This window comes from Bufo gargarizans, chromosome 6 (assembly GCF_014858855.1).
Source record: "Bufo gargarizans isolate SCDJY-AF-19 chromosome 6, ASM1485885v1, whole genome shotgun sequence".
NCBI lineage: Eukaryota > Metazoa > Chordata > Amphibia > Anura > Bufonidae > Bufo > Bufo gargarizans.
In genome coordinates this window covers 292,750,716-292,766,607 of record NC_058085.1, presented here as the reverse complement: position 1 = coordinate 292,766,607, position 15,892 = coordinate 292,750,716, and the positions used below count along the sequence as shown (strand labels likewise).

The window sequence follows — 15,892 nt, the reverse complement described above, 5'->3', positions numbered from 1 at the left end:
ATATATATATAATTTTTTATTTGGGGGTTGGAATGCATATGAATACAGCAGTTCTGCCACTTGCTGTTTACTGGTTGAAAATGGTTAAGTAAAACATTATTTTATTCTATAGGTTTCGACAATTTGATTGGCACCAAATATGTTTGCATTTTATGGTGTTTTTTTTTTTTTTTTTTTTTTACTTATTTACTGTTATTTACTTTTTTCTCCATTTTTTGTCCTAAGGGACTTGAAGCAGTGATTTGTCTCATCAATTCTGTTTTGAAATACATAGTATTTCACAGCATTATTTCCTTACTAACAGCCAACCTATGACCTCTGACATTACCTAATAGGCAAATGCTTATGGATCGGCACTGCCGCACACAGCGCTACAATCTTCCACTGAAGCACAGCCATAAATACAAGATACGACTGTTTCACTTCAGCAAATGGCATTCATCATGTAGAACAAGTTAAAACAAGGCAGTTCCTAATGTATTGTTATCCATATTGCTAACTTTGCTGGCTGGATTCATTTTTCCACTACATTATAAACTGCCTGTTTCCATGGTTACAGCCACCCTGCAATCCAGTACCGGTGGCCGTGCTTGCACACTGTTGGAAAAAGTAACAGCCTATGTGCGCTCCCATAGTCTCAGCCACCAGAGAGGCCGTTTCCTATACTGATGGATTGCAAGGTGGTCATATCAAAAGGAAACAAGCAGTGTATAATAGTGTAAAAATGAATCCAGCCAGCAAAGGAAGCAATATGGATAATAACAATACATTAGGAAGTAGCTTGTATTTAATTTCTCTACAATAATAAATGCTATTTGCTGATGTGAGACAACTCTTTTAAGGGGTTAAAAAAGGCTCTTAAATTGTGATTTTTATAGAGAGGGGAATCAACAATGGTGAATTATTTAGCGATTATGTGAAATCTCACGCACACATGATGAAAGAGTAAATCCTGACAGAACTCCTAGCTGAGAAAGTGAGAGCCCTGATAACCCTACCCACACAGGATGACTGACGGCGCTCCATCAGAAGGCTGCCAATCTTAGATTTTGTTTGTACATGAACCCCCTGAATGTAAGGCGCTGTGGATTATGTTGGTACTATATAAATAAAGATTAAAACTACTGTGTGGGGGATAATAAACCATCTCAGTCTCTCTTACGAGAAATTGTGCTCCAAATCATAGAAGTGTAAACCATCTAACTATGATATACTGAACTGGAGCTGTATGCACCAGGACCACCATGGTGGAGCTACTCAGTGACCTAAAAATCACAGCCATGATAACATCTCCAATGGGGGGAAAGGTTGAAAGTATCCTTGGATGTTGGAATTTTTAGAGATAAGCTTCCACACGAGTAACCAGTCCAGTCTTCTGCCTCCGCAGGGACGCACATTACACCACATACACACGTGCTACAAGTCAACATCTGAGAAATTCTTTTTAATGGAAAATGTAAAACCCCTTTGAACTTCAATGTACAAAGCATGTGGAACACTTGCACTTTTAACAAATTAAAGCAAGCCAATGTTTTAAAAAAATACATCATTGAATGTATATATGTATATATTTACATAGCATATTAAGTTTTAATATTTAGCTTCAAAATGTCACATAAATTTTACCAAAATGAGACAACTTGTTTCAAATAAATTACATCTTCTTTAAATGTCTAATTATACATTGAGTAGGCTTCAATAAATCATTGAAGTGTCTTCTTTTTAATACCGTGTTATATTTTATAATATACAAAGTTTACAGTTATTTGGCAGTAATCTTTCAGATTATGTTATGAATGCTTCCAAATGCAGGCAATAGCTGGTGATTTCTGTTTACCCTCACAGTTATTGTGTCAATGTAGTGAAAAATATCCAAATTATTTTTAGCAAACTATACAAGTCACATTTACATTTGATCAACAATATAGCGTAGAACTTTTTGTTTTCTTTTCTTTTTCTCAAAAAAATAAATACATTTAAATCTGACATTTTTTTCTTTTTTCACAAACTTTTAATATACAGTATGATACATTGTAGCACAGTCTGATGGCTCCAATCGTGCTACCTCCAGCAGCGCTGGGGAGGCCTGTAATGACCTTCCCGCCCTGCGGGGGAGGCTGATCACATCTGCCGTGATCGTGTTATACTGGTGTGGTGTCAGTAACAAGCAAATACTTGGAGAAGAGTTTCTTGGCACTGAAGATATAAAAGCGGGTCGCCCAGTGTCCTTTTTCTCTCCCAGCACAAGAATCTCTTCAACTCCAGTTGGAACAAACAAAAAAAACTATAAACTAAGACTCTTCCATGTCTTCCATTTCCTCTTCGTGAATCTTCAATGATTTTACCATTTCTTTGACTGAATGGTACAAGATGTTTTTAACCTGAGGTGCAGAAAATCAAGTAAGTATGTCTTATGATAAATCCTGTAAGCTACACTTTATTTAAATATGACAGCCTGACCGCATAATGACAAGCTTTTCATGCAATCCTCCCTAATAGTACGGCCACCTATGGGCAAAAACCACAGGAATAAAAATCTGCTCTAAGTAGGGCAGGATTTGGTTTGGAAATGTTGATGATTTGCTGCAGATATCACCCTCGGCATTGCAAACAGCGAAATCCACAGAAGATAGCCACAACATAAGTTCACATGCTGTGGATTTGGGGGGGGGGGGGTTATATTTAAAAAAAATAAAAATCTCATCCACTCTGCTGCTACTGTGAATACCGTGGATTTTCTGCACGCAATTCTGCTGTCTAAAACAACAGCATTTAACCTACATGTGGCCGTACTTCAGAGACTGCACCATTCACCGAAGTGGAGCTGGCAAAAATCATATGTGCCTGCCACCAAAACAGACCCAATTTGGAGACATGGAACAGATTTTCAGTCACAAAAACTGCTGCAACAAAATCATCCATTGATGTGTGCACAGCACCTTATTATCCTCTCCAATTCTGATCCTTTCCTGGACTCTAAGAAATTAATAATTATGTGTGTCCTGGGAATTCAGCCCTCCCTCACACACTACAGACCCACATCTCTGCAAGCCCAAAAATGTAAGGCTCTGTTCACATCTGCACCATGGTTTCCTCAATCTGAAACTAGATCACAGAGCTGGATCTGTTGTACAGCGGACACTGGCCCCCAATGTGATCAGTTGGTTTGACAGGAAAAATGGCACTGCATGTACAGTCAGGTCCATAAATATTGGGACATCGACAATTCTAACATTTTTGGCTCTATACACCACCACAATGGATTTGAAATGAAACAAACAAGATGTGCTTAACGGCAGACTGTCAGCTTTAATTTGAGGGTATTTACATCCAAATCAGGTGACCAGTGTAGGAATTACAACAGTATGCATATGTGCCTCCCACTTGTTAAAGGGAACCTGTCATGTGGATATTTGATTATAATCTAACTAATTATATACAATCATTAACTAGTAAAAAGTGCCTTAGATGTATTCACTTGCTGGTGTGACAGATGGTTACCTCATAATATACACACAAAGATGCTGCATGCTAATGAGCTGATTCGAGTCCAGCATGATGTCATGGAGTCCGGCGTATATTTAATTCAGAGCTATAGCCACTCCCCTGCCCACCTGCTGCTGATTCATATGGAAACAAACTGTCATTGAGCAGCAGGTAGGCGGGGAGAGTCAGGAGCTCATGAATATTCATGACTCATCATTATCAGCTGGGGCTTTTCAATACAAGATGTTGGCAGATTGACTGGGTCAATTAAAGAAAGTGACCCAGCATTTTGCTAAGCGAATCAGTCACTTATTTATGTTGCCCTTAGTTAGGACACCATAAAACTGGTGACAGGTTCCCTTTAAGGGACCAAAAGTAATGGAACATAATAAAATCAAACTTTCACTTTTTAATACTTGGCTGCAAATCCTTTGCAGTCAATTACAGCCTGAAGTCTGGAACGCATAGACATCACCAGACGCTGGGTTTCATCCCTGGTGATGCTCTTCCAGGCCTCTACTGCAACTGTCTTCAGTTACTGCTTGTCCTTGGGGCATTTTCCCTTCAGTTTTGTCTTCAGCAAGTGAAATGCATGCTCAATCGGATTCAGGTCAGGTGACTGACTTGGCCATTGCATAACATTCCACTTCTTTCCCTTAAAAAACTCTTTGGTTGCTTTTGCAGCATCCTTTGGGTCATTGTTAGTGTTGAGCGAACTTTTGTTTTAAGTTCGGCGTCTAAAGTTCAGGTTCGGGTTATCGAAGTATCCCGTTATGGATTCTAAATTCCGTTATAGTCCGTGGTAGCAGAATCCATAACGGGATACTTTGATAACCCGAACCCGAACTTTAGACGCCGAACTTAAAACACAAGTTCGCTCAACACTAGTCATTGTCCATCTGCACTGTGAAGCACTGTGTCCAATGACTTCTGAAGCATTTGGCTGAATATGAGCAGATAATATTGCCCGAAACACTTCAGAATTCATCCTGCTGCTTTTGTCAGCAGTCGCATCATCAATAAACACAAGAGAACCAGTTCCATTGGCAGCCATACATGCCCACACGATGACACTACCACGCTTCACTGATGAGGTAGTATGCTTAGGATCATGAGCAGTTCCTTTCCTTCTCCATACTCTTCTCTTCCCATCTCTCTGGTACAAGTTGATCTTGGTCTCATCTGTTCATAGGATGTTGTTCCAGAACTGTGAAGGCTTTTTTAGATAACGTTTGGCAAACTCTAATCTGGCCTTCCTGTTTTTGAGACTCACCAGTGGTTTACATCTTGTGGTGAACCCTCTGTATTCACTCTGGTGAAGTCTTCTCTTGATTTTTGACTTTGACACACATACACCTACCTCCTGGAGAGTGTTCTTGCTCTGGCCAGCTGTTGTGAAGGGTGTTTTCTTCACCAGGGAAAGAATTCTTCAGTCATCCATCACGGTTGTTTTCTGTGGTCTTCCGGGTCTTTTGGTGTTGCTGAGCTCACCAGTGCGTTCCTTCTTTTAAAGGATGTTTCAAACAGTTGTTTTGGCCACGGCTAATGTTTTTGCTATCTCTCTGATGGGTTTGTTTTGTTTTTTCAGCCTAATGATGACTTGCTTCACTGATAGTGACAGCTCTTTGCATCTCATCTTGAGAGTTGACAGCAACAGATTCCAAATGCAAATAGCACACTTGAAATGAACTCTGGACCTTTTATCTGCTCATTGTAATTGGGATAATGAGGGAATAGACCCACACCCGGCCATGGAACAGCTGAGAAGCCAATTGTCCCATTACTTTTGGTCCCTTAACAAGTGGGAGGCACATATGCAAACTGTTGTAATTCCTACACCGTTCACCTGATTTAGATGTAAATACTCAAATTAAAGCTGAAAGTCTGCAGTTAAAGCACATCTTGTTTGTTTCATTTCAAATCCATTTTGGTGGTGTATAGAGCCAAAAATGTTAGAATTGTGTTGATGTCCCAATATTTATGGACCTGACTGTATGTGAACACAGCCTAAGGCCTCATGCACACGACCGTCGTTATGGTCCGCATCCTTTGATCCGTTCCGTGGCCCCGCAATAAAAATATAACATGTCCTATTCTTGTCCGTTTTGCGGACAAGAATAGGCATTTCTACAATGGGCCGCCTGATCCATTCCGCAAATTGCGGAAGGCACACGGGCGGCTTCCGTGTTTTTCAGATCGCAAAAATAACCAGAACGGTCATGTGCATGAGGCCTTAAAGATCAGGAGGGAAGTAACCCCTGTGTTCTCTGCAGTCTGGAAATGGAGAAGTGATTCTATAGTTGGGCAGAAGGGCTCACTACAGTACCAAACTTCTTGAGCAGGTATCACGGACAGTGTGTGTGTTAGAAGACCATTCCTTTGACTGAATGGTATACATACAGTGAATATCTCTTTGCTCTGATCCAGTTCTTGACATGGGTCATTCTGTCATCTATCTGCTGCACATAGAAGATGCTGTCATATTCCAGTTTTCAGAATAACTTCTACTTGTCCTTTCCTCTTTTATACTACTTTGTGACCTTCACTTCAACAGCAGGACATGGACACCATGAATCAAGCGCGTGCACCAGCTAAAAACCCTTTTTTTTCTGCTAGGCATTTATATTTGTTGTAAAATAATCGGTAGAAAATGAGGGTTCTCTTGCCAATTTAAGTGAGGACTGCAGAACACGATGTCTGTACGCATCTTACCTGCAATTTATCATCAAAATTGATTTCTTCTTTAGAAAGCCTCAGCTCTTGAGTTAAATGAAATGAGTGAACAAGATGTTCTGGGGACACGAAGTCTTGAGTCACTTGGATGCAGCTGTGAAAATTTTGCACCTGTCACAGGGGAAAGAGCAAAACAAAAAGTGTAAGTGTCCAATCATTGATCACCCACATCATGGACATAGTGGGTATGTGGTCTGGATTGCTGCATATAGCACTATAATGCACATGCTAGCCTTTGGAGCGGTACGTGGCATTCCAACTACTTTGCAGAAAATGCAATGTTCTCCTCTAAGAAGGTAGTGATTTAGAGGTGATCATCTCTGTACGGGCTCATGCACATGACCATAGCCGTGTGCGTTCTGCATCTTGCAGAGTGGAATGTCCTGGCCTCTACAGAACACCTCTATCCTTGTCTATAAAACAGAGGAATGTTCTATATTTGTGGGTGCCACGGAACGACATACGGCTATGGACACGATATGCATATTTCGCAGCCGCATTGAAGTGAATGGGTCTGCATCCAACTCGCCGAGGGGGGGGAAGGGTAAAAATACATTTATGTGCATGAGACCAAGATCTATGCATTTACTAGAACTTGCCACCTTTGTAGGCCTCCATTTGAGATGTGAGCCAAACGGAAGTACAGTATGGCCCCTATGTACCAAGCTCTAATATGTCCGTGCAAATCAACCTTCATTGTGAAATCTATGCAGAGGCTGCAGGGAATCAATCATGTTCTGATACCAGCAAAAGCGCTGGCGAGACTGTAGTCGCAACATGACTGGCTGCTACTTGCAGTCAGTGGAGGGGTACAATAAACCAGTATATTGCAAGCCATCAGGATTTAGACATGGAATATAAATAGAATTCAATACTTCACCTGATAAATGGCTCCTGCAGGCAGTATGACTGCATCACCAAGGAACTGGACCAGTGTGTGGCTCTTTACACCATAATCCTCTAAGAGACTTTGGCGGAGTTTCTTATTCAGGTACCAGTTCTGGTCTCGTATTGGGTCATGGTCAGGAAGGATTTCAAGGCATTGCTCTTTTGCAGCCTACAAAGACATGAAGAGTAAGACATGTCCACTTTTATTGCTATGGCACGCTAAATATCATACAGCAGTATCTACTTCTTCCCCATTGTACTACTCAAGCCAAAAACATAACAGGATCCCGTTCCAAGCTGTAGTCTCCTGTGAAGACATGTTGCTTCAGAATATTTTAGCCTTCAATAACAAAAAATAAAAAATGTACTAAAATGGAAATTCTTAGAAGTGACACAGGATTTTGTCATAGGAAACATTCTCAAGTAAAGTTATGGCAGAAACTGTACTACAGTACTGGCAGTCCCCGTGCAGATCTCCTGCTGGTGCGCTCAGAAGAATATTGATGTTTGTAGTGTGTTTTTTTTGTGTGTTTTTTTATAATTCAAGTGACTCACTGGATCCCTCACAAGTAACAGCTTAATATTAAGATACCATGAGAATAAGGTTTAGATGTTATATAATGGATTTATAGAGGTCTAACTATTCCTATAGTGATAGATCGTGATATATCGTGCAAAAGTCCATTTATTTCAGTAATGCAAATTAAAAGGAATTACATTAATGCAGCTTAAAATTAGAATTTTGTGAAAAGGTTCAATATTCTAGGCTCAAAGTGTCACCCTGTAGTCAGCTAATTAATCCATACCCCCTGAGCAAAGGGGACCCGAGATTGTGACTTTGGGGTTTCATAAGTTGTAAGCAGGGTGGATTTGATTTAAATCACTAGTCAGTAAGGCTTAATTTAAATCATAGTTTTCTACATAAAGACTAATTCTTGCTGGTATAACTTATAATACGCAAGTAGATGAAGATTTTTAGAATAACATCTTTTCATATTAGTTTGATTCTGCATTCATAGGTTTGTAGAAGTTAGGATTAAGGTATTTTTCTTAACTTTGTTCATGTTATAACATTTTTGCTGTTAAGAGGCATGTGATCTCTGCTGAGTCAAATTCAGTTTTGAGAACTGCAAAAGTAAACCAAGCATCTGTGATAATATCTTGTAGACAGAGAAACTGCCCAATAATCTTATAAAAACCTCTGGAAGAGCATGACATTGTGAATGGATTAATGGAATTTATTTACCAAAAAAAATTTAACATATACAGCCTTATTCTACATAATTAAAAAACAAATCTTTATTTCATGATGGAATAGCCTTTGAATGGTAATATATTTTCCTCAAAAAGCATTTTATATATATATAAAAAAAAAAAATATCTGATTTAAATCCACCCTGGTTGTAGGCCATAATCATCCAAATTATAACAAACAAAAGCTTGAAATATCTCGCTTAGCATGTAATGAGTCTATCACATATGTTAGTTTCACCTTTTAAGTTGCATTACTGAAATAAATGAATTTTGCATGATATTCTAATTTTTCAAGTTTTACCTGTATATTAACAAGCGTTCGTCGGAACGCACGTTAGCAATGATCTGGCAGTCTATTACTGCCACCGCATGCAATACTGCATGCTTAAAAATCCCTGTTTGCTGGCGGCAGATCATGCTGTGTAATCACGATCTGCTGCGGGCAAACAACTAGACATGCTGTGGAGGAGATCATTGCATGTAATAGCAGCGGTCTCCTCCGCTAGCAAGCAGGCGATTGCCGGGAAGGACCGCTTCCTTCCTGACAATCGCCTGAAGAATCAAGCTGTCTAATACAGCCCTAACAGAATCATGGAAATACAACAGAAAATACAAAAACCATGCAAGTCGTGAGGATGTCTTCACCTTATGTAAAAACTCTCTGATTTTATCTGCGTCTTTAGTCTCGTAAATGTGCCAGAGAGACCCGGGAACCTCGGTGGTGTCCTTCAGTCTTTTTGTCAAACTCTCATCCATGTCCTCTTCCTCAAACTTCTTTACTACACCTGAAACCAGAACATTGGTTGAATTTGGACTCGCTGGTATATTCTATGATCAGATATCTGTGAAAAGCACTGCACGGAGGAAGGGGGAGAAGGAGCTGGATAAAGCACCCAGACACTGCTTCACGGCTTTGATCTTCCAAAAGGTCTGTGAAAAAGCTACAACCCTTGCACTTGTAGTGAAGCAGACTGCATTCTTTTCACTAGCAGCAGATTTTCATATTCTGAATACTTCCTCCATAGCGTAATACATATTGGGGGTCCCTTATTAGGACTAACCTGTGCCAGAAACTGGTGTAAAACAGTTGATTGGCTCCATTTTGAATGTCCATGTACTTAAATTTAGAAGCATGGTGCATTTCTACGCCACCCTTGCCACTGAGAGGAGGGGCAGGGCCATCAGTCCTGGCAGTTTCCTGCCTATAATGATTATGAGATGACTGCTGACAAGTGATATGTACAGATGAAGTGGTGCCTATTATTAGGCTTAGTGGCTAGTGAGAAAACGGCAGTATTTTAAAGATGGTTTTTAAATACAGATAGTGACACGGAAAATTAAATTATAAATAAACCGAAAATCATTTAAAAATATGTTGAACGTAATCAACTTGATTTTAACAATAGGTCATTTTTTGATGACACATTAGGGGAGATTTATAAAAACTGGTGAAGAGGAAAGCTGAGTTGCCCATAACAACCAATTAGATCCCACCTTACATTTTTCATAGCTCCTTTAGGGAGTGAAGGCTGGAATCTGATTGGTTGCTATGGACAACTAAGCCAGTTTTTCTTTACACCACAATCACCCTAAAGATGTATTGACATGTCACGCGGCGCTCGTGCGCCTGTGCAGGACGAGCGGTCACGCTAGGTGTCTGCCCTTGTTCTGTATTGCATAGCACATGCAGCTCTTGCCTAATCAATGGTCTTTAGAGAAGGAATCTACATACCTGATTTACTAGCAGCCACGTTGCCCTTCACCACACCGACATAGACTAGGATGTTCACCATATCTGACACTTCTATATGAAGGTTTGTTGTACCAGTGTCATGATCCTTGGTGGCAACCACTCCTGTATTCACAAAGAGAGAAAAAGGTTGAAATTGAATGTGCCGATCACTGTGCAGATTCAGCAGCAGTCCTAGCCATATCCAGCTGTAATTAGAGGTTACACATCACAAGCTTCTTATTCTCTGCCTTCTGCACTAAGAATTTAGGCAATGCCCTTCACCGCTAACCTGCAGGAGAGGATAGGTCAGAAATATTAGATTGTAGTGGGAACAGACTGACTCTACTTCCGCCAATTAGATGTTTAACACCTTAATGACCGCCATTAGGTGTTTTTACAGCAGTCATAAATGGGCTTTATTTTATGGCGGCCTAGAATAAGTGCTGCGTGGGTCTTGCCTCTCCCTCAGGCCTGCCTGCAGTGTATGCCCATCCGGCTGCTCTTCTCTGGCATATCCTCCTGATGTCTGTCAGTATAGCACAAACAGTGTAATACACTGGACTCCATAAGCAGTGCAGTGTATTATAGAAGCGATCAGAAGATTGCCTGTTAAAGTCCCATTGTGGAACTACTAAACGATAAAAAAAAAGGTTTTATTAAATAAAGTTAAAAAAAAAGCATTTTTTTTTATTTAAAAAATTCGCCAAAGTAAAATCTCCATATATTTGTTATTACAGCAGCCTTAATAACCCCACAACAATTACCATGCGATTTATCCTGCATGTTGAACGTCATAAATAAACAAACCACAACAACAAAATGCCCAAATTGCTGTTTTTTGCATATTCACCACGAAAATAACTGAATAAAAAGAGATCAAAGTATTATATATTCTAAAATGATACTAGGGTACAGTACAAGCTGGACCACAAAAATAAAGCCCTCACACAGCACCATAGAAAGAAAAAGAAAAAAAGTTACAGGTATTGTTATGTTTGTTTGTTTTTTTGTTTTTTTTTTAAAGGGTTTTATTGTGAAAAGTTGTAAACTTAAAGGGATTCTGTCACCAGGATTTACCCTATAGAGATATTTATATGTTCCCATCAGTCTCCTTGTTTTGTATTAAATGATCCCACTCTTACTGCTCTGTGTGTCTTTTATTTGTCAAAAAAGCGATTTTATTGCCATGTAGATTACCTTGATAAGGAGCCCAAGGGGTTGTCCCACGATCCGTTGGAGCCCGGCCGTGTCCATCGTTCCGGAGCCCGGCACCGCCTACCAATTCATTTATTCACTGCACTTGCCCTGACGTCATTCCTTCCAAGCACCGTAATCTCGCGCAGGCGCAGTGTACACAGTAGTCTGTGCCTGGCACTGGCTTCGTCGCTCCAACTGCGCATGCGCCGGCTCCCTGCGCACGCGAGATTACATCGCTTGGAAGGAATGACGTCAGGGCAAGTGCAGTGAATAAATGAATTGGTAGGCGGTGCTGGGCACTGGAGCGATGTGCCCGTCCAGGCTCCAACGGATCGTGGGACAACCCCCTGGGCTCCTTATCAAGGAAATCTACATAGCAATAAAATCGCTTTTTTGACTAATAAAAGACACACAGAGCAGTAAGAGTGGGATCATTTAATACAAAACAAGGAGACTGATGGGCACATATAAATATCTCTATAGGGTAAATCCTGGTGACAGAATCACTTTAAAACATTTTTCATATTGCTGTAACTTTACTGACCCAGAGAATAAAAGTTAATTATGCAGAAAAGTGAATGCCGCAAACTTTACAACAAAAACTCAGTGGCAGTACTGGTGTAACCCCCCACATACAGTTAATAAAGGTTAGGCTACTTTCATATTTGCGTTCGGGGCTCCGCTTGTGAGTTCCGTTTAAAGGTTCTCACAAGCGGCCCCGAACGGATCCGTCCAGCCCTAATACATTCTGAGTGGATGCAGATCCGCTCAGAATGCATCAGTCTGGCACCGTCTGTCCTCCGCTCCGCTCAGCAGGCGGACACCCGAACGCTGCTTGCAGCGTTCGGGTGTCCGCCTGGCCGTGCGGAGGCAAACGGATCCGTCCAGACTTACAATGTAAGTCAATGGGGACGGATCAGTTTGAATTTGACACAATATGGCTCAATTTTCAAACGGGTCCGTCCCCCATTGACTTTCAATGTAAAGTCTGGACGGATCCGTCTGCGGCTACTTTCACAATATAATGCAGACGGATCCGTTCTGAACGCAAATGTGAAAGTAGCCTTAATCAGTTAGTTATGTGTCCCGCAAAAAAAAGGCCCTTTACACGGCTACAGAGAAGGAAAATTAAAAAAGTTATAGCTCTTGGAAGGTGATGATCAATAAAGACATAAAAAGCATACAGGGGGAAGAGGTCAAAGGGCCTCCCCCCTGCTCCCCACTTTGTAGTAGCTGTTTTACATCTCCATCCCATTCGTTTAAATGGGAGCCAAGCTGCAGTGGCCACAGAGCTTCCAGCTCCTTCCACTGTTTAGTTTCTGGCACCTGCCCAAATGTGCCAGCTGTCGAACCCCCACCAACCTGATGGTGAGGACCTACCTGGAAAATAAGTCATTAATATAAAAAATCAGAAATACATCTTTAGTGCCTGGAATGTAAACATTAATTCGATCAAGCAGAGTTATAAATGAAGCATGAACTCACCAAATGCACTACACATCCTTGGGCCCAAGTCTGGACGTACAAAGAATGTTGGCATATGGGAGGCGAGGTTGAATTTCCCATCTGGGTTGCAGTATTCTGGGACTGGGAGCATCCTAAAAAAATCTTCATGTCTAGGGGAAATAATATACAGGCGTTAATGTCTGGTTTCAGCAAAAATAATGCAAATACTTCCTAACACCATGCATTGTTTCAATACATGCCATAGTCCTAAAATATTGGCCTCCAGGGTAGATGAATGTAATCCGAGAGACCGTTCAGGTCATAATTTGTGAACTAGCAGCCCAGACAGTTCCTACCAGCAGTTCTCCAAGAAGGACACATGCTGGAACAGATTTACACTTCTGGTGCATACCGATCTACCCTGCCCCAATGTCTCCATTTACTAAAAGAGTCAAGTAATAAAATCTCCTGCCGATGTCAAGCCAAAGCATCAGGGCTATTACCTGGCAAGCATCATATTTTTGAAGTCTTCTCCAGAAGGCTGATCTTTCAGTTTCAGAAGGATAGTCTCTCCGTTTTTAAGTTTCTGTCGTTCTGTTTGAGGGGGGAGAAACAAAGAACAATTAGGAGGCCAATTTACAACTGTCAGAAAATGAGGCGCTTATTAATTTGTTAGTGCAGTCTAGCAGAACTTACTGGAGACCTCCTCAAATCCATCCCAGAACTCCTTTACATTCCCGCTCGACACCACTCCCTCCTTGCAGTTGAGAAGATCTCCTTGGTGGTCCCCAAAGTCATGGCTGATTGCCTCACATTTCCACAGATTTGGGTTCATTCTTTTATGATTTCCAGACACTACAACAGTCTAGGAGAAAAATAAATCACAGATTACAAAGACTGAAAGCTCCAATTGCTAAGAAAGGCGTTCAGAGCTCAATGATGAAGCAATGACATTGGTTTTGGATCCTCCTGGTCCATAGACTGGACTATTAACATGGTAAAATCTTTATGTTTGAGCCAATTTACAATCAGTGTATGACTTTCTATACCACAATCTTGCAAGTGTAGTATTAATCACACAAAGGGGGATTGAGACTTGCAGAACTCCATGTGCAAATCTTCCCCATGTGAACATACCCTTGTAGACGGACTCACTTAGTCCAGTTGCTTGCTCTTTCTAGAATTTGTATGCAGTTTATTACAGTATTAATATGCTTATGGAAATGTCTCTGTGCTGTCGCTTGGAAACTGTCGGGTGTGAGGATGTAAACAGATGGCCGAGAACATCTCAGTTCTCTCCATTCAGCCCGATTATATGGTGATGTACTGACTTCTCAGAGCTTAGAAATCATGCATTTTATGCACACACATATACCCAGAAGTGTAACGGCGTGTGTGCAGTAGCTGCTCCCGAAGCTTGAGCTTCGGCAGCGGCGCATGCGGAAGACTGACAGGGCCAAGCAGGATGACCAGCCCTGAAAATCACATGGCAGGTGGGCGCTTCTTACAGGTGAAGAAGTCTAGCCAATTACATATAATCTAGCTGTATGTCAGTTGAGCTCCACAGCTTAGTATTTTAAGGGCTTGTACACCCTATATGTGTCATGCTGTACTTGACGTCTCCCCCCAACACCACATTCCCCCCTCTATGTAATGTTTTTAGGGGAGAATACTGAGGCACCACACAGACTGATATAAGGTCTCATATTAAGGACTGCAGCCTGTGCACCTTGTATCTCCTGTGCATGACGCCTTATATAAAACAAGGATATAGCTTAATAGTTAGGACAGGAGAAGTGAATATAAAGAAAAAGTTATGAAACTCTGGATTCCAATTTCTTGTCATTTACAAAATCTCTGCTTGTGGCCAATGAACCTAGAGGATGAAAACAAATATAGATAACATCCAACTGATACAGGAGAATGGCGTATTGAAGTTTTGTACCTGTGCCAGTTGTATGTGATCAAGATAGCAAGCAGATATCATACAAACTAAGGAATGGAGTACATTAGATAGCTGTCAATTGTTTCGATACACAAGTTTTAAAAGGGCTGTCCACTATTAGAAAAATATTCCCACTTTCCTCCAAAAACAGCACCACACCTGTCCACAGGTTGAGGATGGTATTACAGCTCAGCCCTATTCACTCCCATGGAGCAGAGCTGCAATACAAGATACAACAATGGACAGGTGTGGCATGTTTTTTCTATTTCAGGAAAACCCATTTAAGCTTTACTTACATAAAATTAGAAAAGCATTTTAATGTGCATTAAATATCCCTCGCCAGTCCCCGTGTGTGAATCACTAACCTTCCCCTGCTTCCAGCACTCTCTGAAGAGCTTCCAGTTGCTGTTATGCCTATGATCGCTTAACCATAAAATGTGCCGATCACAGATCCAAGAATGTGGAATATCACTGTGTGTTCTTGTCTTCTCGTCCAGGGGTGGCTTGTGGCTCTCCGAAATTTCCTCTTTTGGCTCTGATTTTATGCTGGGTTTCGGTGGTCTTGTGGCAGGAATTTTATTTTCAACCACTGATGCAATGATGTCATCCAAGATGTTTGGCATGGACCTTCCGCTTTTACCGCTCTGGTATTTCAAAAAGACAAGAATATTTGACTCTTACAAAATTCCATAATAGTTTGAAGACTTGAAAAGGCTTAGGAACATGACTTTTTTTTTTATTAAGTGCTATTTTGTGAGTTCCCCTATGCAGAAATCAACAACCTACAAGTAATTCAGCAGAAGCAATCGGCACCAGAATGCATCCTGCCCCATCCCCAGGAGTATCCATGGCTGCTAGTAATTCCCTTGTGAATATTTACATTCTTTTTATACTAAGTGGGCCACATATGGTATAAGGGCTGTTTCACACGAGTGAGTCCATTGTGGGAATAACGCTCCGTGTGCGAGTGTGATCCTCTGCTCTGGACTTGCAGGAGCGCACGGCATTATCATGATTTATAATGCTATGTGTCTCTGCTTGACCTTATTTCTACAGAATCATACTGACAGCTTTAGGTTACTATGTGCGCTCCTGCAAGTCCAGAGCGGAGGATCACACTCACACACTGAGCGCGATTCCCGCAATGGACTCATTCGTGTGAAACAGCCCTAAGAGACACTATTTTGGGTAGACACTGATTTAGGCCTCTT

General features: G+C 41.1%; 1 protein-coding gene across 1 annotated transcript in view; it reads right to left on the bottom strand.

Moving 5' to 3' along the window:
• Nucleotides 1-1,423: 1,423 nt before the first annotated feature.
• JMJD1C (jumonji domain containing 1C) overlaps nucleotides 1,424-15,892 on the bottom strand; it is a 228,220-nt gene continuing 213,751 nt past the window's right edge. Inside the window, 9 exon segments of the mRNA XM_044299158.1 lie at nucleotides 1,424-2,381; nucleotides 6,199-6,330; nucleotides 7,100-7,276; nucleotides 9,007-9,146; nucleotides 10,094-10,216; nucleotides 12,776-12,906; nucleotides 13,240-13,330; nucleotides 13,433-13,601; nucleotides 15,047-15,325. Of these exon segments, the coding sequence (XP_044155093.1) occupies nucleotides 2,292-2,381; nucleotides 6,199-6,330; nucleotides 7,100-7,276; nucleotides 9,007-9,146; nucleotides 10,094-10,216; nucleotides 12,776-12,906; nucleotides 13,240-13,330; nucleotides 13,433-13,601; nucleotides 15,047-15,325 (1,332 nt within the window). The 3' untranslated portion in view covers nucleotides 1,424-2,291.